We start from the raw sequence: 21582 nt of genomic DNA, 5'->3' as shown, positions 1-21582 counted from the left end.
GTCGAGTTCCCCCAGGTGGTGATAACTTCCTAACATGAAATTACTCGTCCTCGCTCTCCCCTTCCTCACTCGAGTTTCAGCTCTCACCCTTCCTCACACCGACAGCGGTTGGTCTCAACTTCGCGTCGGTCCTTTGACGTCAGAACACAGGACTTCGCCCCCTCATGAATGGCGCTTGAATTCTGTTTGGAAAACTATAGCGGGTGCTTTTGGTTGGACTGAGCTTGATGTCTTTGACGTTTTCGAAGGGGTCACGAAGGATGACCGACCTTTGAAGACGATCTGGGAGATCATCTCCGAGTCAAAGGAGTATGTTGTGTTTCGATTCTCCAACTTGCCTCATTCTCGATGACGACGCACTACTGACATATATATGCTCTAACAGTTTCACAAAGTTGACGAAGCTCATCAAATTAGATGACGAATTCCGCAAGAAACTTGACGAGTCTCATCATCTCGGGTGAGTGACCATGTATATATATCGCGCTTACACACACCTCTCTGACAAATTCTTCCCGTCTATAACCTTTCTCCCGATCATACCACACAGCTGGACTTTCTTTGCCCCAGATAACCGCGCCTTCCCTTCTCGCCCTCATCATGATGATCCCGACAAGGACAACATTCTTTCCTCTCGCGAAAATGCATTAGCTTACCTCCTCCAACGTGTCGAGTCCCTCGAGCGCTCTGGTGGCGGTGATGATGATGACCACGACGATGACGACGACAAGAAGCACAAGTGGAAGATCATCAAGGAGATTGTTCGTGAGGTTTTGAGGTATCACCTCTTACCATACGAACTGAACTATTTCCATCTCGGCTGGAACTCCAGTCGTAAGTTACCTTATCAAGGTTATTTAACGTTGATCCTCGATTTCCTTATAATTTACCATCAACAGTCGCTACGGATCTCGTCACTCCAGAAGGTTCATTTGATCATCAACCTCAACGCGTCAAACTCGAAAAGTCCCTAGTCCCTCCATCCCTCACACTCAACAAGTACGCACGTATCAAGCGGGGTGACGTGTGGGCTTCGAACGGTGTCATTCATGTCATCGACCACCCACTCTTCCCTCCATTCGGTGTCCTCGATCAGGCGTTCCTCGTTCCTCAGTATTTCTCTACACTTACGTCCGCTATCCAGAAAGTTGGTCTCGAGGATGCGGTGAATTGGTGGTACGAGCATGATAAGGATGACGATAAGGATAAAGATAAGATTAAGGTTAGACGTTTCGGTGGTGATGGTGATGGTGATAACGATCATAAACATCATGGTCACTTCGTTGGAACTCCCAGCGTCACCCTCTTTGCACCCACGAACGATGCGTGGAAAGCTCTTCCCCAGAAACTAGTCAACTACCTCTTCTCTCCCTTCGGCAAGCGAGCTCTCACCAAACTTCTTCGATTCCATATCATACCCGATTACATCGTCTACACCGAATGGGTCCACGACGTACGCAAGAAGAAAGATGTCCTTTCACTCGATGATCGCGAAGGAAACGGAGATGGAGTGTCGACCAAAGGAACCGAGTTGGACTTCGAATTCCCGTTCCCTACCGCTTTGAAAGGTGCCAAGTTGGACGTTCATATCGTCAAGACGTTGCCCAACTTGCCTCTCCCCGGCGGGGCTTCCTTCGATATATTTGTTCAGGGCCATCGTGTGGAAGATAACGATCTTCCAGCGAGGAATGGTGTCGTTCATGCATTGGGTGTCGTGTTGGATCCTAGGCCTAAGAAGGATAGGCAAGAGAAGGGTGACAAGGACTGGGATAATTGGGAGGAATGGTTGCCGAGGTGGGCGGAGGAATGATTTGGAAAATCATGGTTCTTTTTCTTGACGTGTGGGGAGCTACTTGCTACTACTTGAGCTAGCTTTCTCACCTTTTCTTTCGCATCGTCCTACCCTACCTTGAATGTTCCTCCCCCTTTTTTTTTTGTCCGGCAATGTTAAACAATTTTTTTTTGCCGCCGTATGTATCAATTACTTAGGGGGGCCAAAGTTGTACAGTATCAAACACCAATCCTGAATCGTTCAACGTTACGACGACTCAGTATTTTTCTTTTGTCGCCCTCAGGAATCGTGGAAGTGCGGGCCCGGTTCTGAAGTTAAACCCCAACCCACCCTCATGGTCATTTGAGTCTCTACGGGATGTGCTTGGGAGGGAGCCCATATACCCCCAGCTAAACAGGAGGGGTTCATTGGTAAACAGGTCTTGGCGCTCGCAGGGGTACGAGTCCATATCCCCAAAAAGGCTACGCATCTGAAGGATAAGCGATTTATTCGGTATGGACTTTTTTTAAAGAGATGATTTTGTCAGGTATCGAGGAGCTAGCTTTGGCAATACATGCACTGTGACATGTGCGCGAGAGTTTCGGGTGGTTGTCCCCCCCCCCCCCCCAAAGAAAGAAATCGAAAGGTAAACATATACAGTGGAGATATATTTTTTGGGCAAATGATAACGTCGTCGATCGTTGGCGTTATTGTAGGGAGGGATATGGGGCCTCGTTCAAGTAAGAAGGAGCCTGTAATGGCGGTGGGGGGTGAGTGGGGGGGTGAGGATCGACATTGAAAGTTACGGACGGACGGACGTGGAACCTTTGAACAAGATACAGGTAAAAAAAAAAAAACAAGGGGGGGGGGGGGGTGAATTCTACTAGAATCTGGATGGCTTGAAGTTTCTTGGAACGAACAAACAAAACGTTCAAGACTGCTGTGGCGGTGAGCGAGACGATCACGGCACAGTCGATTGGAGTTCTCTGCTGGTTTTGGAGAACTTCCCCCCTTACCTCCAGGGTGGTTAGCCCTCCCAAAAATGCTTTTTTTTTTTTCATTTTTGGTGAAACTGTATATCCCTCAGATGAAAGATGGGTTCCCGCATATAGTGATTCTGTCCCGATTGCACTGAAGATGTTTGAGCCCGCGATGCAACCCTGCAAGGGAACCTAACACCGCCATCGAGCATGAGAACCTCGAGCAAAGCAATGGCAATGAGTTGGCGATATAGGCCTCCATAAGAGGGATTATATAAGTCTGTAATTTTTTTTTTAAGGCCCCTTGACATCACAGTACGTTAGCAAGGCCTGCTGCCGCGCCAACGCCAACATCCTCGGCTGTAACTGCATGAGACCGCCGAAAGAAAAAGATGATTCGATCTCGCGGAATCGCAATGCAACGAGCGCTGGAGCTTTACTAAAGTGGTTTCCGCATGGATAGAAATGAGATCGAGCGAAGGGGCGTTCTGATCATATCAGGCAGCAGGCTTAGTAAAAATGGCATGATCTGCCATTGCGACAACCACGATAACAAAGTTGAGGTCGACATCCCTTTAATGATTTGAATTCTCGCGGGAAAAGGGATCCAGTAAATTTGGAACATCCAAGGTAAGGTCAAAAAGGATGTGAAGATGAGGAGTTGCAATCTTCTTGACCCATTGACGAACGCCTCGGAGAGGAACAACGACTAGTTGAATGGGCAGATCATTAATTGATGCGAAAAGTGTTCTGCGAAAGTAGCGTCCGGAAGGTCAAGTCGAGGAATACGACGACTGCCACACCTGTTGCCGGTGCCCCAGCTGGTCAGAGTGAAATCCCTAACACCAGACTCAACAAGAGGTACAGTAATAAATAACCCTGAGTTCCCATTCATTTGAGCCCTGGTTCAATTCATCCCACGCGAGGAGCGCAGCTAAATATACACTCCAATCTATAGAGGCTGGTATCCTGCCTAACTCCAATCGCGATCTTTCGAGGCCAAATATTGTACTCACAAGACCAAGAGCCGCAAGGGGTTTGAGCGTGACACGGGAGAGCCAGCCGCGGGAGAACTGGCCGGCACTTGCCTATACCATAACGGGGAGTCAAATCAAAATAATCAGTCACCGCGTTATATTGTAAATGTAAAAATTGATTCCCCCCCCCCCTCGCAAATTCCATGAAGTGTCAAATGGACAGCTTTGCTCTTTCCCAAAGACGTGTCAGACGCGTGTGCGATCTGGAGGAGCAGATGGCGATTTTCTGTTTTTGATTATATAATGTGATTTCCTTTTTTAGACAGGTAATTGAAATTATTGCTACTACAGTGACAAGGGCGCCTCCGACCTCAAAGCCTGCGTGATGCGTGACAGGTTCTTGGTCTTGTGAGTACAGTATGCCATCTCGTGGTACTGCGGACCGCAGAACATGCCGGAGCCCTTGGCAGTCAGCCACCCTCCACACCATCGTCTGGAGAATAGAAGGATGCTTGCTCGAACCATGCATTACCTTTTTAGGTCTTCTATCTATGTCCAATGATTTTATCCCTTCGAGACAGGTACTACTCCGTGTCACTTTCCACATCGGTGCAGTGACGTCTGTAAGAGGAATAGCCATGTTCGGCTGGAGCCTAACAACTACTAACCAGCGATAGAGTCATACTGGCGACAACGCTAGAATCTCTCCAATCGAATACAGGCTGAAGTGCCTGCGAACGATTCGGACGGGGGCGGTGTGGTTCTCCCCGGCGTTCGGATACGGCTGTGAATCCGGGATTAGTTATTCCAGATATCCTCTCACTCTAGTGGCAGCTACTAGTAGGATAAGTACTTCAGACGAACAAGCCAAGGCTGTGCCTTCTCTGCCCCCTTTCCCTTCTTGTCGGGCCCATGACGATGTTCCTGACAAGCGCAATATCGTCCCTTCTCGTGAAAATGCATTAAATTACCTCCGACAAAACGAGTCCCTCGAGCACTCTAGCGGTGGTGACAGTGACCACAAAAAAGGAAGCTTAGGTGGAAAATAGTTGTCCCTGAGGGTTTTGAAATTATCACCTCTTGCTACACGAAAATTCTGACCAAACTTCTTCAATTCCACATCATACTCGATTACATCGTCTGTATACAAGAAGAAAGATATCCTTTTACCCGATGATCATGAAGGAGGAGCCTATCGAGTGTCGACGAAAGGAGTAGAGTCGGATTTGGATTTCCCGTTCCCTGAAGGGTTGAAAGTTGGAGGTCCATCTCGTTAAGACGTTACCTCGCTTGCCTCTGTCTGCCAGCGGGGCATTCTTCGATTGTCCAAGGTCACCGTGTGGAAGCCGACGATCTTCCAGCGAATAATGGCGTTTTCATGTGTTGGGCGCCGTGTTGGAGCCTAGGTCCAAGAAGGGACGTAGGAAGCGATTGAGCTGCTTCCTCGTATCCCTTTTCCCTTTCTCCCTTATTCCCTTTAACACCATTCTGCCTTGAATGAGTGTTCTTCGCTTCTTATCCCGCAATGATCCAGTGTTTTCCATCACATGTATCAATAGCAAGGCGCGGAGCTGAACAGTTATTAGGTACCATTGACACACAATAATCGCTCAACGAAAAGACTGGTCATGCCCCCGGAGTCTCTGGTTCTTGCGAGACCTAGTGCTGAACCGCCCCCCCACCGATTCCTTGCGTCTCCCTCATAGTCATTTGACCCGCTGCAGGATGTGCTTCGCCGAGTCCACGCCGGGTGAGCGGATGATGCCTACGAAGAAACATAGGCCTAAAATCGGGGGCACTTGCAAGCAAGCGTCTGAAAAACAGCGAATGATTGGCGTCGCCCGACAGTCACCCTGGTCGGGAAAGAGCTTAGGAGATCCTGGGCGATCATTGGCGCAGGTGAAGGGTTCGAGTCGAGATCAGAAAAATCTGAAGCTGAGTGGGCAAGTTCGTTGGAGATATTGACTTTTAAGAGATTTGGTCGGGTATCAAGGAGCCTGACAATGCACTGCGAAATGCATACCCTGGCTTTGAATGTTAGCGTCGGAGACATTGAAAGGTATAGAGTCTCGAGATTTGGGCAGTGAAACGTCCACATTATTGTAGGGCTATTGGGATTCGAGTGCAAACCCGATGGTGGGTGACGATCGACATTGCATGTTACCGACGTGGAACCTTGAGGATGATACCCAGATGGAAGCAGATACTCTAGGATCCCGATGCTTGTTTCATGGATTGGGATCGATAAATGTTCGAGCATGTTGCAGTAAATGAGACAATCCTCGCCGAATCTCTTGGGTTGGTATATTTCCTTTATCTCCAAGGTGATTAACCTGCTCAAAATGCTTGCTATCTCCGGTGGAATTGCGAGTAAGAATGGGCCCCTATATAGTGAAACTGACGAAATGCACTGAAGATGTTTGAGTTGTGGGGCGACCTTGCAAGGGAACCCGGGTTCACTAAGCATGAGAACCTCGAGCTGTGGTAACGAGGAAAGGTATAAACTTGAACCGTGTTCGTTGGTGGGACGCATGAATTTGATTTCTAGAATTTTGAGGCGCTTGACGTTGTGCAGCAAGTTCGCTGCCGCATCCACGGTACCGACCGCCAAAGAAAGATGTTCAATCTCAGAATTGAAACGCAACGCTGAAGCGCTATGGCCTTCTGCATTGATTTGAAGAGAGCGAAGGCATTCAGGCAGACCTAAATCGACGGCCTGTTGCGACCACGACATAAGATCGAGCCTAACATCCTTTAATGACTGGAATTCTTGTGTGAAAGGAATCCAGTCATTTAGAAGATTAGAATTATAAACAGTAATGTCCAAGGAATGGCAACGATGAAGATGAGGAGTCGCAATCTCCTTGATGCGTTGATGAAGCACTGAAGTGGAATGGCAGTCAGATGATAGGGTGAGGCGGAAAGGCAACGCTTTTGATCGAGCTAGATTCTCTGAAAACCTCTGTAATTTCCCCACTATATTCCCATGCTCTGCCCTAATCCTAATATTTGTCCAAAGACGCGGTTCATTCAGCGCAATGGAGCGCCAAAATCGAGAAACGCTCATCATCGACCGAGGCACGCGGCAGCCATCCGAGCCAACTCCTATCGTCGTGTCATGGGACGCAATGACGAATATGTAGCAGATGATATCTATAGGCAGGCCATCAATCCGAAAGTATTTGGGAGCTTCGTTTTCCAAATGTAAGAAGTCCTGGTGATTAGAATCCATGTGTGTGCAGAGAGAGACAGTACTGGCAACAGAATGTACTGCAAGGTGCAGGAACTGATCAAATCAACGATGCGATTGGGGATGGCAACTGTTATACATACCCGCTGTGTTGAAGTTACGTACAACGTGGTCCCTTTGCTTACGTGTGACTAGAACAGAAAAGCGCACACACAGGACATTCATTCAGACGTGAATAGAAACGATAAGGTGGAGAAAGGGGAGGGAAGCGCAAAAGCAGCGATTACCGGGCAAGTGTGGACGATTAAAAGTTGCAGCCAAGAAAGCGGCACGATAGGTCACGGGTATGAGCTTTGGGAAAGAGCAGCAAATGGACTTGCTCACCGAGAGAGAGAGACGAGTTCAGGTGGATAGGAAGGGAGCGAAAAGGGACTATATAAGACCCCTTATACGTATAGCCTGGGCTAATCGTTGCGGTTCAGTACGTACCTCCGCTGCAGGTGCCCGCGCATCCGCACCAGAATATATACCCAGCGTACGACTGAGGCAAAGAAACCTGGTCCCATTAAGTGGTCAGGTTGCGCGGCAGCCCGTGAAGGTTGAACCGGCAAAGGAATGTGTGCGCGGCAGAATATGATCGAGCGGGCGAAACTTCAGCATCAGCAGGCTGATCGCAGACTCGTAGCCCCGTGATTAGTCTCGTGAAATGAAAACATTACAGTAAACAATAAAATTCCCGTTACTCTGTAGCGGGTCTTGTAAATTTTTCGACCCTGATCGAACGCGCTCGATGACAAGGTCCTCTATCACTGCCAATTCTAGATAACCCAGGGTCCTCCCAACTCACTAACCAATTTCTCTTATACCGCACCACTCTCGTGCCGTTTACTCAGCCTTCCCCCCTGCTCTTTGTACTATCGTCCCACTGTGCTGCTTCTCTCATGCTTTTCGGACCGCCGCTACCTTCCAGTTCCTCCACCGTTTGTACTGTGTCGCATATTCGTGATCGCCTACTTGCGCATATTCCGCTTGCCGACTGTTACCAAATTCCCGTCGGGCCTGCCCCTTCCCCCGGAGGACAGAAGAGTGGCGGGACCTGCCGCGTCAAGCGGTGTCCACCAGTTATATTGTAATATATATATAACTTCCAGCGAATCATTCGCTTCCATCCCTGCCGATCATGTCATTCTATGGATCGTCCTAGGATCCGGTAGAACATGTTAGAGTCAGCCATGCTCCACACCATCGTCTGGAGAATAGGAAGATGCTTGTCCATCCCTTCAAGACAGTACCCCATACCACTTCCCACATCGGTACAGTGACATCTGTAAGAGGCAATAGCCATGTCGGCTTATGGTTTGGGCTTCATTCGGACGAAGAAGGACGTCACGAGTGTTCTCAGATCGGACTTATCTGTTATTTTTACTTTATTTGCGTGTATTTTCTCGAGACCCTGCCATTGGCGCTCGTGTGAGCGTTAAATATCCAGAATAAAACAAACAAACAAACAAGCCATGTCGGCTTGAGCCCAACAACTACTGATCAGCGATAGAGTCATACTGGCGACAACGCTAGAATCTCGATCTCCCCAATCGAATAAACGCTGAAGCGCCTGCAAACGATTCGAACGAGGACTCGAGCGGTATGATCCCCCCCGACATTCAGACATGGCTGTCAATCCAGAATTAAATATTCCAGACATCCCGGCAGCCAGGATGCTTCAGATGAATAAGCTAAGGCTGGGCCTTCTCTACCCCAGATGGCCGTACTTTCCCCTCTTGCCGGACCCATGACGATGTTCCTGACAAGCGCAACATTGTATCTTCTCGTGAAAATGCATTAGCTTACCTTCGACATAATGAGTCCCTCGAGGACTCTAGCGGTGGTGACAGTGATCACAAAAAAGAAGCTTTCTAGGTGGAAGATAGTTGTTTATGAGGGTATTGAAATTACATACCACCTCTTGCCACACGAAAATTCTGATCGAATTTCTTCAATTCCACATCATGCCCGATTACATTGTCTACACCAAATGGATTCACAGTGCATACAAGAAGAAATATTCCCTTTTACCCGATGACCGTGAAGGAGGAGATCGAGTGTCGACGAAAGGTCGTTAAGACGTTACCTCACTTGCCTCTGTCTGCCAGCGGGGCATTCTTCAGTTGTCCAAGGTCGCCGTGTGGAAGTCAACAATCTTCCAGCGAAGAATGGCATTATTCATGTGTTGGGTGCCGTGTTGGATCCTAGGTCTAAGAAGGATAGGGAAGGAAAGGACAAAAAACGCTGGGGAGATTGGTGGGCGGAGGATGGGGAAGATGATTGAAGGGGAGGATTATCTTTTTCTTGACGTAGGAGGCGATCAAGCTGCTTCCTTGCACCCCTTTTCGTGCCATTGACACACAATAATCGCTCAACGAAAAGACTGGTCATGCCCCCGGAGTCTATGGTTCCCGCAAGACCTAGCGCCGAACCACCCCCCACCGATTCCTTGCGTCTCCCTCATAGTCATTTGATCCGCCGCATGATGTGCTCAGCCGGATCCGTGCCGGGTGAGCAGATGATGCCTACGAAGAAACATAGGTCTACAATCGGGGGCACTTGCGAGCAAACGGCTGAAAAACAGCGAGTGATTGGCGTCGCCCGACAGTCACCCTGGTCGGGAAATCCCCTAGGAGATCCTGAGGGATTATTGGCACGGATCGAAGGTTCGAGTCGGCATCGAAAGAATCTGAGTGGGCAAGTTCATTGAAGATATGGACTTTTAAGAGATTTGGTCGGGCATCAAGGAGCCCGATAATGCACTGTGAAATGCGTAGCCGGGCTTTGAATGTTAGCGTCGGAGATATTGAAAGGAATACAGTCTTGAGATTTGGGCAGTGAGACGTCGGCATTATTGTAGGGCTATGGGGATTCGAGTGCAAACCCGATGGTGGGTGACGACCGACTACCGACGTGGAACCTTGAGGATGAGACTCAAATGGAAGCAGATACTCCAGAATCCCGATGCCTATTTCATGGATTGGGATCGATAAATGTTCAAGCATGTTACAGTAAATGAGACAATCCTCGCCAAAGCTCTCGGGTTGGTATATTTCCCTTATCTCCAAGGTGATTAACCTGCTCAAAATGCTTGTTATCTCCGGTGGAACCGTGGACCCCTCAGGTGAGAATGGGTCCCTATATAGTGAAATTGACGAAATGCACTGAAGATGTTTGAGTTGTGGGGCGACCTTGCAAGGGAACCCTTTACTAAGCATGAGAACCTCGAGCTGTGGTAATGAGTAAGGGTATAAACTTGAACTAGCTTCGTTGCTGGGACCCGTAAGTTTGTATTCTAGGATTTTGAGGCCCTTGGCATTGTGTAGCAGGCCCGCTGCCGCATCCTCCGCATTGATCACCAAAGAGAGATGTTCAATCTCAGAATTGAAATGCAACGCTGAGGCGCTACGGCCTTCTGCATGGATTTGAAGAGAGCGAAGGCATTCAGGCAGACCTAAATCTACGGTCTGTTGCGACCACGACATAAGATCGAGCCTGACATTCTTTAAAGACTGAAATTCTTGTGTGAAAGGAATCCAGTCATTTGGAAGGTCAGAATTATAAACGGTAATGCCGAAGGAATGGCAACGATGAAGATGAGGAGTTGCAATCTCCTTGATGCGTTGACGGAGCACTGAAGTGGAACGATAGTCGGATGATAGGGTGAGGTGGAGAGGCAACGCTTTTGATCGAGCTAGATTCTCTGAAAACCCCTGTAACTTCCCCTCCATATTCCCATGCACTGCCGTAATCCTAATATTTGTCCAAAGACGCGGTTCATTCACCGCAATGGAGCGCCAAAATCGAGAAACGCTCATCATCAACCGAGGCACGCGGCAGCCATCCGAGCCAACTCCTATCGTCGTGTCATGGTACGCAATGATGAATATGTAGCAGATGACATCTATAGGCAGGTCATCGATCCGAAAGTATCTGGGAGCTTTGTTTTCCAAATGTAAGAAGTCCTGGTGATCGGAATCCATATGTGTGTGTGTGTGTGTGTGCAGAGAGAGACAGTACTGGTAACAGAATGTACTGCAAGGTGCAAGAACTGATCAAATCAACGATGCGATTGGGGATGGGAACTGCTATACATACTTGCTGTAAGTAAAACGTGGTCGTTCTTCCGTTCTCAGGACGAGCTAATGGCAAGTGTCACGCGCTGCGATCTCAGCTGTGTTCTATATATGCCTTGGATGTGTCCCTAACTCCCAGCGAGTCATTGGGCTCCTCCCGTTTCCATCCCTGCCGAACACACTGACCATGTCATTCTATGGATCGTAGTCACCTGCCTAGGATCCGGTAGAACATGTTGGAGTCAGCCATGCTCCACACTGGAGAATAGAAGGATGCTTGCTCGAACTACGCATTACTTTAGGTCTTCTATTTATGTCCAATGATTCCATCCCTTCAAGACAGTACTCTGTATCACTTGTCCACACCGGTACAGTGGCATATCTGTAAGAGGCAATAGCCATGTCGGCTTGAGCCCAACAACTACTAATCAGCGATAGAGCCATACTGGCGACAACGCTATCTCCCCAATCAAATAAACGCTGAAGCGCCTGCAAATGATTTGAACGAGGACTCGAGCAGTATGATTCTCCCCGACATTCAGACACAGCTGTCAATCCAGAATCAAATATTCCAGATATCTCGGCAGCTAGGATACTTCAGACAAACAAGGCCTTCTCTACCCCGGATGGCCGTATTTTCCCTTCTTACCGGACCCATGACGATGTTCCTGACAAGCGCAACATTGTCCCTTCTCGTGAAAATGCATTAGCTTACCTCCGACATAACGAGTCCCTCGAGCACTCTAGCGGTGGTGACAGTGACCACAAAAAAGAAGCTTACTAGGTGGAAAATAGTTGTCCATGAGGGTTTTGAAATTATCACACGAAAATTCTGATCAAATTTCCTCAATCTCACATCATATCGTCTACACCGGATGGATTCACAGTGCATACAAGAAGAAAGATATCCTTTTACCCGATGACCGTGAAGGAGATCGAGTGTTGACGAAAGGAGTCGAGTCGGATTCGGATTTCCTGTTTCCTACCACTTTGCAGGGTTGGAAGTTGGAGGCCAAGACGTTGCCTGGGCATTCTTCGATTGTCCAAGGTCACCGCATGGAAGTCAACAATCTTCCAGCGAATAATGGCGTTGTTCATGTAGTGTTGGAGCCTAGGTCTAAGAGGAACCCTGGGGCAATTGGGAGGAATGGTCGCGGAAGTGGGCGGAGGATGGGGAAGATGATTGAAGCAGAGGATTATCTTTTTCTTGACGTAGGGAGCGATCGAGCTGTTTCCTTTTACCCCTTTTCGCTTTCTCCCTTATTTCTCATTAACACCAATTTGCCTTGAACGAGAGAGTGTTTTTCGCTTCATATCCCGCAATGGTCCAGTTTTTGCCATCACATGTATCGATAACAAGGCGCAAAGTTGAACTATTAAGACACAATGATCGCTCAACGAAAAGACTGGTCATGCCCCCGGAGTCTCTGGTTCTTGCAAGACCTAGCGCCGAACCCTCCCCCCCACCGATTCCTTGCGTCTCCCTCATAAGTCATTTGATCCGCCACATGATGTGCTCAGCCAGATCCGCGCCGGGTGAGCAGATGATGCCTACAAAGAAACTACAATCGGGGGCACTTGCGAGCAAACGGCTGAAAAACAGCGAGTGATTGGCGTCGCCCGGCAGTCACCTTGGTCGGGAAAGCCCTTAGGAGATCCTGAGTGACTATTGGCACGGATCGAGGGTTCGAGTCGGCATCAAAAAAATCTGAGGCTAAAGGGGTATCAATTTCGCTGCATGTGGAGAAATTGACTTTCAAGAGATTTGGTCGGGCATCGAGGAGCTTGATAATGCACCGTGAAATGCGTGCTCGGGCTCTGAATGTTAGCCTCGGAGATATTGAAAGGAATACAGTCTTGAGATTCGGGCAGTGAGACGTCGGCATTATTGTAGGGCCATGGTGATTCGAGTGCAAACTCGATGGTGGGTGACGATCGACATTAAATGTTACCGATGTGGAACCTTGAGGATGAGACCCAGATGGAAGTAGATACTCTAGAATCCCGATGCTTGTTTCATGCAAGATTGGGATAGACAAGTGTTCAAGTACGTTGCAGTAAATGAGACAATCCTCGCCGAATCTCTCGGGTTGGTTTATTTCCTCTATCTCCAAGGTGATTAACCTGCTCAAAATGCTTGTTATCTCCGGTGGAACCGCGGATCCCTCAAGTAAGAATGGGCCCCTATATAGTGAAATTGACGAAATGCACTGAAGATGTTTGAGTTGTGGGGCGACCTTGCAAGGGAACCCGGTGAGTTCACTGAGCATGAGAACCTCGAGCTGTGGTAATGAGTAGGGGTATGGACTTGAACCAGCTTCGTTGGTGGGATCCGTAAGTGTATATTCTAGGATTTTGAGGCGCTTGGCATTGTGTTGCAGGCCCGCTGCCGCATCCTCGGTATTGACCGCCAAAGAAAGATGTTCAACCTCAGAATTGAAACGCAACGCTGAGGCGCTACAGCCTTCTGCATGGATTTGAAGAGAGCGAAGGCATTCAGGCAGACCTAAATCTACGGTCTGTTGCGACCACGACATAAGATCGAGCCTAACATCCTTTAATGACTGGAATTCTTGTGTGACAGGAATCCATTCGTTTGGAAGGTCAGAATTATAAAGGGTAACGCCTAAGGAACAGCAACGATGAAGATGAGGGGTTGCAATCTCCTTGATGCGTCGACGAAGCTCTGAAGTGGAACGAAAGTCAGAAGATACAGTGAGGTGAAGCGGCAACGCTTTTGATCGAGCTAGATTCTCTGAGAACGCCTGTAATTTCCCCTCCATGTCCCCATCCACTGCCGTAATCCTAATATTTGCCCAAAGACGCGGTTCATTCACCGCAATGGAGCGCCAAAATCGAGAAACGGTCATTATCAACCGAGGCACGCGGCAGCCATCCGAGCCAACTCCTCTCGTCGTGTCATTGCACGCAATGACGAATATGTAGCAGATGACATCTATAGGCAGGTCATCGATCCGAAAGTATCTGGGAGCTTCGTTTTCCAAATGTAAGAAGTTTTGGTGATTGGAACCCATATGTGTGTGTGTGTGTGTGTGCAGAGACAGACAGTAGTGGCAACAGAATGTACTGCAAGGTGCAGGAACTGATCAAATTCGTTGTGGATTCGCGAGATTCAGATGTTGGGTTGACCACCTTCGATACGGCGCTCCGTGTCGCTTTTCGGGCCGGCGCAGTGACTCCGTAAGCTCTGTCGGCCGGAGCTCAATGACTACTGAGGAATGAGGGGCGATAGGAGGCAACGGTGCTGATTGTTGCACACATTAATTTCGGCTCCGCCCTGTGGGTTTCACACAGCCATATATACACCGTTGCAGAAGTCGCTTGCGGTCTCGGGTGTGGGTGCACAGCTGGCTGTCATTAACGGATTGATCCAGGGGCTGGTCTTGTATGACAGAGTTCTGTACCGCCTTGTGCTACGAACATCGCCTTCTCCTGCGCTCCAACATGCCGATGCGATTCAAGCCGCGCTGCCAACAAACTGTGCACAGCCAGGGTCTCGAGGACTTTACGTACGATACAGTGACCGAAGGAATCTCAATTACAAAAGAAGCGCCCTAAACCTCGTCAACTGATGTTTGGGGCGCTTAATGGTTTGGGTCGGGATTTAACTGGCAACATGGATTTAGCTAATTCCAGGCCCTACCATCGCGTTACAGCGTGTTTAGATATCGATATTTGAAAAAAAAAAATGCGGATTGTACAGATGCAGACAAAGACAACAATAGGCAAACGATAACATGATTGGGGCCTCATACAGAAAAGAGTGAGCGTTGACGCAAGAGATGATGATTGCTCGGCCTGGCATGTGGAGGAAACTGCAATGTTGACTAACCAGGAAAGGAGGGTAGGAAAGGTGTGCGATTGTGGTGATCCACCAGTAGCTGGGCGTGAAGCAAGGTCTAGCAGAATTCAAAAGAAGATGAAGTGCGTTCGGGTATATGGGTGAGGGATAATTGCTGGTATCTGAGGATGAACAGTACGTTAATTGGAGAGCAACGAGGCTGAGAACATGTGGATGACGCACGGTTCGGAGTAAGGATGGAAATAGAAACCGGTCATGGTGGCTGGATCGCCTCCACTCGATTCTTTAATGGCGACATAATAGAAACCTGCAAAACTATGGAAATAAAGGAGAGTGACAAGTCAACCAATTGTCGGTAAGAGATGTGAGAAAGTATCGAAGCCATCAAGCAACGAATCATATGCTTACCTTGCGCCATTGATTTCTTTGGTTTTGTGATCAGGCACGAGGAACCTTTCCTTCCATCGCATGAATGTCACAGGTCTCTCTTGCTCAGAGATAGTTAGACCAGGTCGTTTGAGTTCATTTTTGAGCATCCGAAACGCAGGGAATTTCCCCCAATGTTTGAGGTCGTCCTGCTCCGTGGCACCCCAATCGTTTGAGGTGAGAAACCCGAATCGATGTCCAATGATCTCTGCGTCAAAATACGTAGTCATCACTGGATAGTCTTGTGTGAGGTTCTGAATGCGGAGGTAACCGCATAACGTCGAAGTGGACAAATTTACATCCTGTTGGCGCAATTGAAAAATGGAAGGATGTGGTGAGGTGCCATCAAACGTACAACTATAGTAACATGGACGTCGTAACTGTTCTGACCACTCTTCTGGCTACCAGTGAACACGGAGCCTGGGTGTAGCGCTGTGCCGGGAATGAATCGTGCAAGCACGTAAGACGAGCAAGTAGTTTAAAGCATTAAACGGAGCGGACATGGAAAACACGGTCACCACATACCTCCACGACCGGTTGAGCTCACGCGTAGGCGTGTAATATCTGCGCAAGGGCTAGGGATAGAATCTTCCACTGAAGTCGAAGGTGCGATGATCGTCTTGGTTCTTGGTCGAGAATGCACAACTATTTGCTGCGACTTCGATGACTCCACAATGGGCGGGGTGACGTATAAGAATGACGAACAGGGGAAAGTCCTCGAAGACACGTCGCAGAAGTAGGTGAAAATGAGGAGGTAGAAGGTGCTGGGGGTATATGCAGTGCAGGAAGACCTTCGACACCAGCCAAGGGCCACGCTTGAGTGGCCCCTTTTCGCCTCTGCCCCTTGACAGGGCCTTCTTCGGGCGATGACTCCGTCAATTCACCAATATCAGACGAAGACGAGCTGGCAGTTGAGGGGCGTCGCTTTCGGTCCATCGGACGACGCAAATTCTCCGTAAATGGCTGGTGCCCTGCACCGTGCTGGGAGATTGGAATAGGTTGCGGTCGTGCATGCTCTGAGCAAAGATACACGTTGGAGACGTCTCCGGGATGACTGGGGGCGGTGCCATTGCACTCGGGACACATCTTGAGCACCGAAACGGCTGGAGTGCCATAAGGATTGGGAAGGTGAGCAGGACTTGCTGCAAGCACTTGTTCCGTTCGCATCTTTCTAGTTCGATTGTCGTCGTTGTCGCTAGCGAGGCGATTGCGCGAACTGCTGTTAGGAATTGGGATGATGGTTTGGTTTATGAATGCGATGCAAATGAAGGTTTCGGCCCTCACGACCTACTCAACGCCACGGACAATGCCGGCACCCGATGTGGCAATTCTGCATCATAATATCCCAAGTCACGAATGACCGAGAAAGAATAATTACAAGCTATCTCCCAGACGGAGAACCAACTCGTGCGCTCTAGCCGTGCCAAAAATTACAACCCTACCGCCGGCGCAGTGCTGCCGACGTTGCCCCGGGTGGTACGGTCGAGCCGGAAAGGTCTATTAGCGCAGATTAAGCTGTGCACGAGATGGCATAGCACAGTCGGGCAACGGAAACATTGGATTGTTCCTTCCTTCCGTTTCGGCACCTCCATTTTAATCTTTCATGACCTCTCCCATCAACAATACGTCACTTCTTTCGTTTCCTGTAGCGCCCATCTGGTTTCCTGTATGCGCATGATCGTAAGCCCGATTAACCATGGGGGAATAAAGTTCCCCAAACAGAGCTTACTTCGCGTCTTCCTCGATGAGTTTACGCTTTTCTGCTCTCATCTGTCTCGCTCTCTCATTGATCTCCTTCGTTTGTTGTGTATCGGGGAAACCGATAGTCCTGGAATCAGAGAAAAAAAATTCTCTAACCCTTCATGCCTGCATCTATTAAACTACCCGAAACGCACCAATAGTCTGGTGGTGTGGAAGGCGGGGCCCAATTGTGCCGGTGGCGTGAGACCTCCTGCTGATGACCTTTGATCGTCCTATCCCTGTTTGGCGATGTGGGAGAGTAGGTCCCAGTGCGGTCCTGGGCTTTCCGTCCCGAAGACGGCGATTCCGATGGGCTCGGAGACCTCCACAGCGGAGGTTGAAGTCGGGACGGAAGAGGTCCGACTGCATCATAATACTGATTAACGGCGGGTGCACGTGAGATGATTGAGTACGTCTTGACGAGACCGATGGGACGGGACTCACATCGCGACAGCACAGGCAGTCCGTCCCATGGAGTTTCTGTCGTTCCTGCTTCTTCCGAACGACCCCGTCGAAGTGGTAGTCAAGCCCATCATTCTTGCTTTTATCAATTTCATATTTGAGGAAAATGTCCTCGTCTTCCTCGCCGCTTTCAGAAATGTTGAGAAAATACACTAAAAGGCTCTCGACGCAAGGTTCACCTGGCAGGCTGGTGCGCATACCGACCCCTCCCTTTGAATTGCGCATACTCCCGTTTGTATTCTTCATGTGTTTTCCCCTTCAGACTTTTAAAATATTGTTCCCGCTCTTCTTTGGTCATGGAAGTTGGTTCAGAGCTACGCCTCTCGAGCACCGAGGCACTTGAGTGAGATTTCCGGTGTAAGGATGAGGTCGGCACAGGAACAGCGTCGTCTTCCACAACAACACCCTCCTCATTATTGTACGTGGTGTCTAGCTTTGCTGAGTTAGGTAACCAAGGTTTCTTGGAGTGCCGTCGTGGTGTTGTTGCTGGTGAGGAATGTTGTCGCTGCAAACGAGGGCCCGGCGTATCGTGAATCCTTGGGGGCATCCGGGGTCCATCGTGAGGCTTAGATTCTGGTTCGGTCTCCGCATCATCGATGAACTCTTGAGGAATACGTTTCGGGTTGTGAACGCTTGTACTTAGTCGCGAGCGAGGCTCAACACCTGTGTTCCTTTCCCCTCGACGTTGAGACGTCATTTTGGTGCTGACCCTTTGTGCAGGGCTAGATTTTAGGCTTGCCTCTGCGATAGTGGATGATTTAGAGTGACTCCCAGACGGCGTCACTGTGCAAGGGCTGTAGGTGGTATGTGGAAGGCTCAGCAGGACCAGAACTAACCTGGCACCGACTCTAGTAAGGGTGATCGAGAATGAAGCATGTCAACGACTGTCGGCATTTCGCCCTGTGGATAAAAGACTGGCACGGGCGTCGACCCTGATCGATGGAGGTCCAGTGCTGGCATCGCAGATAGTCTAACTGCCTTATCAGAAAGTCATGTGTGCATAAAAAGCCCTCGCCTCACGCATCATTGTCGAGCTTTGTCTCGAGTGTGTGAGACTTCGCGCTTGGGAGGCCAGAACATATTGTTGGCGGGTTTTTCTCGATCAGTAGAGAGTCAAGCGCAGCGGCGCCATCAGTTCCCTCTCCCGAGTTCGAGACCCTTTGCATTCCTGCTTCGATACTACTTAAACTGACCCCTGGGGAAGACGGCTTGGGAGGAACAATACCGCCAGATCGTGTTGAGGAAGATCCTTCCGACGGAGCGCGACCCGCAAGTCCCTCCGCATCTTCTCCATGCCCTTTCAATGCCTCCGTTGCCGAAGAAAGCAGTTTGTTCAGCGCAGTTGGGCCGTCGTTTCCTTCAGAGTCCAGCGCCTGCTGCATTGCAATGATCTTTCGCTGTCTTTTGATATAATTGGTATTGGGGGGATCATTGGCACCATTCTCTGCGTCTCGTTTATCGGCCTCATATTCCTTGAGCCACCAGAGTTTGAAATTTTTCCACTTCTTCAGATGATCCGAGAATTTACGGGATATTGCACGTTTTTCGTCACGAAGAAGGTCGTATTTACGCTCCAGCTCAGCGTGACGGGCTTCAAGACGCGCAAGGGATTCAGCAGTGTCCGCAGTATTTTGTGAAGAGATGATGAGTGGGCTGTAAAGGCACTGGATCAGCAATAATGGAACGCAGCGCGTCACCAGTTACGCGCCTCATTTCGTCCGGGATGGGAGATGATAATTGCTTCTCTCTGGTGCCAGAACCAAGGTTGGGGACTTGGGAAGAAAGCCTGTTTTTCAGCTCTGCAATGACGATGTTTTTCTCCTCTATGCGCTCCTCATATTCGGATTTGAGAGCATCGACGTCACTGCTAGAATTAATATCCCTATGCATTGAAAGCGAGCCAGCTTCTTTCGAAAGCAAGCGCTCATTCTCCAGCTCATTGATACGTTTCCGCAGGATTTCGACCTCACTGTGATGCTCCTCATAAGATTCAATAGCTGCTTTTTGAAGCGAAGCTATATGTTTCCGAGCAGAATCCAGTTTCTCCTGAAGAAGAACTTCAAGAGGCGGTTGACTTTGGGATTCTTCAGCCTCTTGCACGGAGCGAAACCCGAGTTTGTCGGTAAGGATCCGAACTCTCTGCTCAAGGTCAAAATTTTCCCTTAAGACTTGATCCGCAAATTTCTGCGCGTGAATGAGCTACGAGGGGCATTATAATGCATTCCAAGTCAAGATTCGAGTCGGGCTGACCTTCGTGCGCAGATCCATGACTGCGGTGATGGGAAAATTTGGATAAATTGAAGTATACTCTGTTAGGGGTTGACTCACGTTCAGGCGACTGGGACTCCTCCATCCTACTTAACGCGGGACTTCTGTGCTTCTGAACAGGCGGTTACCAGGGGTGCTACCAATCCAATTGTATTGGTATATTTGGTTCGACGCGTCAAACATCTCGCGTCGCGTCTTCCTGATGGACTCATCCTCCAGAGATGAAGGATCACTGATAGAGATCGACACCTCTGCAGACTGGAAACGCATACAAGATCATTTCACTAATGCCATTCATGCGGTTTTAGACGCAGAACTGGACAAATCCGCGTCTAAAGGATCCCGTGATACGCTCTTGCAACACCTTCATCAGGTACGAATGCCCTACGGATGCTTTGCGTATGAGAATTAAAACATCAGTAGTGGAGAAATGAAGCGATGGAGTACGCTAAATCTAACATTCGAATTAATGGTGTTGACCCGGAGGAGGCGTGCGACAAGGAAGGTGAGACTCTTCGTCATGGGATATACTGGGATTTCGTCCACCTTTCATTTTCTGGGTAGACATGGAGCCTTATGATGAGGCCCTCAACGTTACTGTTTGGGCAATGGACAATGAGCGACTCGCATACGACCACGCTGTCAGCGAGAAGCGAAGAAGAATCCCTCGAGAAGTCAGGGATCTCACAGATGGGATTCTGGCCCACGAGCGCTCAGCCGAAGTCCAAGTTCCAGGCAGGGACTTTTGGGATGAAGAAAGAATGGAAGTTGACTTCAAACGTACGTACCCTTCCCGATCTTTCGGGTGAAGCTGGTGGCATTCAATTATGTGCAGCTCTGTTGTCGAATTTGGCGGAGATTGTGGAAACGCACCAGGTGGCTTTGGATATTGGTGAAGGAGTTAAATTAGTAAGTGTCACTTGCAATGCACGAGCCATGTTGCGCTGACGCCGCAGGACGTACAGAAAGGTCCGATTTTGGCTGTACGAGCGCAACGTGCATTGGAGGTTGTGACAGAAATGTCAACACTACCTTCATGAACTTGTTTTTCTCCTCTCCTAGAATCTGTACACGATTGACTTCTGAAGCATTTTTATTTTTATTATAAGCTGCAATTGAATATAGTTTTGTGCCATCAGGTTTTACATACATTTTGCATTTGCTTCCGCCAAGGACGTTGTGCCTCGAGGCCATTCCCCGCTGCTGGACAAATTCGTGTCGCCAACAGCAGCGGTGACTCCTGGGTCATCCTGGAAAGATTTCTACGATTCCTTGCACCACCGTAGAACGCGTTCTGTGTCTTGCCCAGCGATAGCCATTCCTGGGTGAAAGAAACGCGATGAAGGCATTGTTCAGTCGAATCAAGAATGGGGGTAGAAAGCCGGACAGCAAGGACAGAGACTCTATCGATTCTCGAAGTTTTAGAGAAAAGGCCCAGCCACCGCTGCCAGTCTCGGAAACTGATGCTGAGCCACTACCTGCGACGCCCTTCGGACACAACGATCGTGAACTTCCTCCCATAGCGGTTGACAATCAACGTCTGGATGTATTCCCTCCGTCCGTGGTTCCACCGATATCCGCTTTTTCAACTCATTCGGATACCACTGGTCCTTCTATTCCCGGCTCGTCGCGCCCAACAACAGATAGCGTATCAGATTCTCAGCCCTCCCGGGCTTTGCATGAGCCTCTGGCACAGAGCGATGCGGCGCTATCGTCTAAAAAGGTTGCATTTGCGTCGTCTAGCTCGTTACCATCAGAAAATGCACCAACGCAGCATTCCGGACAACGCTCTCAATCAAATTCTACTGAAGCATCAAATCCGGGTCC

At 49.1% G+C, this 21582-nt stretch overlaps 11 protein-coding genes across 11 annotated transcripts; 4 read left to right on the top strand and 7 right to left on the bottom strand.

The window, feature by feature from the left end:
• Positions 1-34: 34 nt before the first annotated feature.
• On the top strand, positions 35-1842 carry EI90DRAFT_3149450 (FAS1 domain-containing protein; the record flags this gene model as incomplete). The annotated part of the gene is made up of 4 exons (XM_039065587.1): positions 35-309; positions 386-460; positions 551-834; positions 900-1842. 4 exons carry the CDS (start codon positions 35-37, stop codon positions 1808-1810), a joined length of 1545 nt encoding a protein of 514 aa, XP_038923856.1. The 3' UTR covers positions 1811-1842.
• Positions 1843-5334: 3492 nt separating this feature from the next.
• Positions 5335-5884, bottom strand: EI90DRAFT_3027708 (uncharacterized protein). Its single transcript, XM_039058011.1, has one exon. It carries the CDS (start codon positions 5824-5826, stop codon positions 5512-5514), a length of 315 nt encoding a protein of 104 aa, XP_038923855.1. The 5' UTR covers positions 5827-5884; the 3' UTR covers positions 5335-5511.
• A 3040-nt stretch (positions 5885-8924) lies between these two features.
• Positions 8925-9244, top strand: EI90DRAFT_3114608 (uncharacterized protein; the record flags this gene model as incomplete). The annotated part of the gene is made up of 2 exons (XM_039062687.1): positions 8925-9000; positions 9069-9244. The coding sequence occupies 2 exons, from the start codon at positions 8925-8927 to the stop codon at positions 9242-9244; spliced, it is 252 nt and encodes an 83-aa protein (XP_038923854.1).
• A 235-nt stretch (positions 9245-9479) lies between these two features.
• Positions 9480-11129, bottom strand: EI90DRAFT_30711 (uncharacterized protein). Its single transcript, XM_039061277.1, has 4 exons — positions 11059-11129; positions 10217-10995; positions 10071-10165; positions 9480-9649 (listed from the first exon to the last, which is right to left on the bottom strand). The coding sequence occupies exons 2-4, from the start codon at positions 10941-10943 to the stop codon at positions 9608-9610; spliced, it is 864 nt and encodes a 287-aa protein (XP_038923853.1). The 5' UTR covers positions 10944-10995; positions 11059-11129; the 3' UTR covers positions 9480-9607.
• Positions 11130-11376: 247 nt separating this feature from the next.
• On the top strand, positions 11377-12404 carry EI90DRAFT_3027687 (uncharacterized protein). The gene is made up of 3 exons (XM_039058010.1): positions 11377-11420; positions 11475-11555; positions 11612-12404. The coding sequence occupies exon 3, from the start codon at positions 11838-11840 to the stop codon at positions 12324-12326; it is 489 nt and encodes a 162-aa protein (XP_038923852.1). The 5' UTR covers positions 11377-11420; positions 11475-11555; positions 11612-11837; the 3' UTR covers positions 12327-12404.
• Positions 12405-12598: 194 nt separating this feature from the next.
• On the bottom strand, positions 12599-14071 carry EI90DRAFT_3114605 (uncharacterized protein; the record flags this gene model as incomplete). The annotated part of the gene is made up of 1 exon (XM_039062686.1): positions 12599-14071. The coding sequence occupies one exon, from the start codon at positions 14069-14071 to the stop codon at positions 12599-12601; it is 1473 nt and encodes a 490-aa protein (XP_038923851.1).
• An 885-nt stretch (positions 14072-14956) lies between these two features.
• EI90DRAFT_2901337 (vacuolar import/degradation protein Vid24) lies at positions 14957-15569 on the bottom strand (the record flags this gene model as incomplete). The annotated part of the gene is made up of 3 exons (XM_039054062.1): positions 14957-15020; positions 15082-15174; positions 15268-15569. Coding segments are annotated over 3 exons (459 nt in total), but the record flags the coding sequence as incomplete, so codon positions are not given.
• A 153-nt stretch (positions 15570-15722) lies between these two features.
• On the bottom strand, positions 15723-16676 carry EI90DRAFT_30618 (uncharacterized protein). Its single transcript, XM_039060590.1, has 2 exons — positions 15811-16676; positions 15723-15756 (listed from the first exon to the last, which is right to left on the bottom strand). Exon 1 carries the CDS (start codon positions 16450-16452, stop codon positions 15931-15933), a length of 522 nt encoding a protein of 173 aa, XP_038923849.1. The 5' UTR covers positions 16453-16676; the 3' UTR covers positions 15723-15756; positions 15811-15930.
• Positions 16677-17010: 334 nt separating this feature from the next.
• On the bottom strand, positions 17011-17685 carry EI90DRAFT_2900659 (DNA repair protein endonuclease SAE2/CtIP C-terminus-domain-containing protein; the record flags this gene model as incomplete). The annotated part of the gene is made up of 3 exons (XM_039054042.1): positions 17011-17113; positions 17181-17401; positions 17470-17685. 3 exons carry the CDS (start codon positions 17683-17685, stop codon positions 17011-17013), a joined length of 540 nt encoding a protein of 179 aa, XP_038923848.1.
• On the bottom strand, positions 17440-19915 carry EI90DRAFT_2987262 (uncharacterized protein). Its single transcript, XM_039056006.1, has 5 exons — positions 19738-19915; positions 19196-19686; positions 18508-19140; positions 18324-18457; positions 17440-18270 (listed from the first exon to the last, which is right to left on the bottom strand). The coding sequence occupies exons 1-5, from the start codon at positions 19753-19755 to the stop codon at positions 17663-17665; spliced, it is 1884 nt and encodes a 627-aa protein (XP_038923847.1). The 5' UTR covers positions 19756-19915; the 3' UTR covers positions 17440-17662.
• A 14-nt stretch (positions 19916-19929) lies between these two features.
• Positions 19930-20864, top strand: EI90DRAFT_3027677 (uncharacterized protein). Its single transcript, XM_039058009.1, has 5 exons — positions 19930-20128; positions 20179-20260; positions 20320-20535; positions 20591-20664; positions 20721-20864. Exons 1-5 carry the CDS (start codon positions 19958-19960, stop codon positions 20793-20795), a joined length of 618 nt encoding a protein of 205 aa, XP_038923846.1. The 5' UTR covers positions 19930-19957; the 3' UTR covers positions 20796-20864.
• The last annotated feature ends 718 nt before the right edge of the window (positions 20865-21582 follow it).

Source organism: Cantharellus anzutake, assembly GCF_015039405.1.
Source record: "Cantharellus anzutake strain C23 chromosome Unknown EI90scaffold_1, whole genome shotgun sequence".
Lineage (NCBI taxonomy): Eukaryota > Fungi > Basidiomycota > Agaricomycetes > Cantharellales > Hydnaceae > Cantharellus > Cantharellus anzutake.
This window is presented reverse-complemented; position numbering and strand designations above follow the sequence as displayed.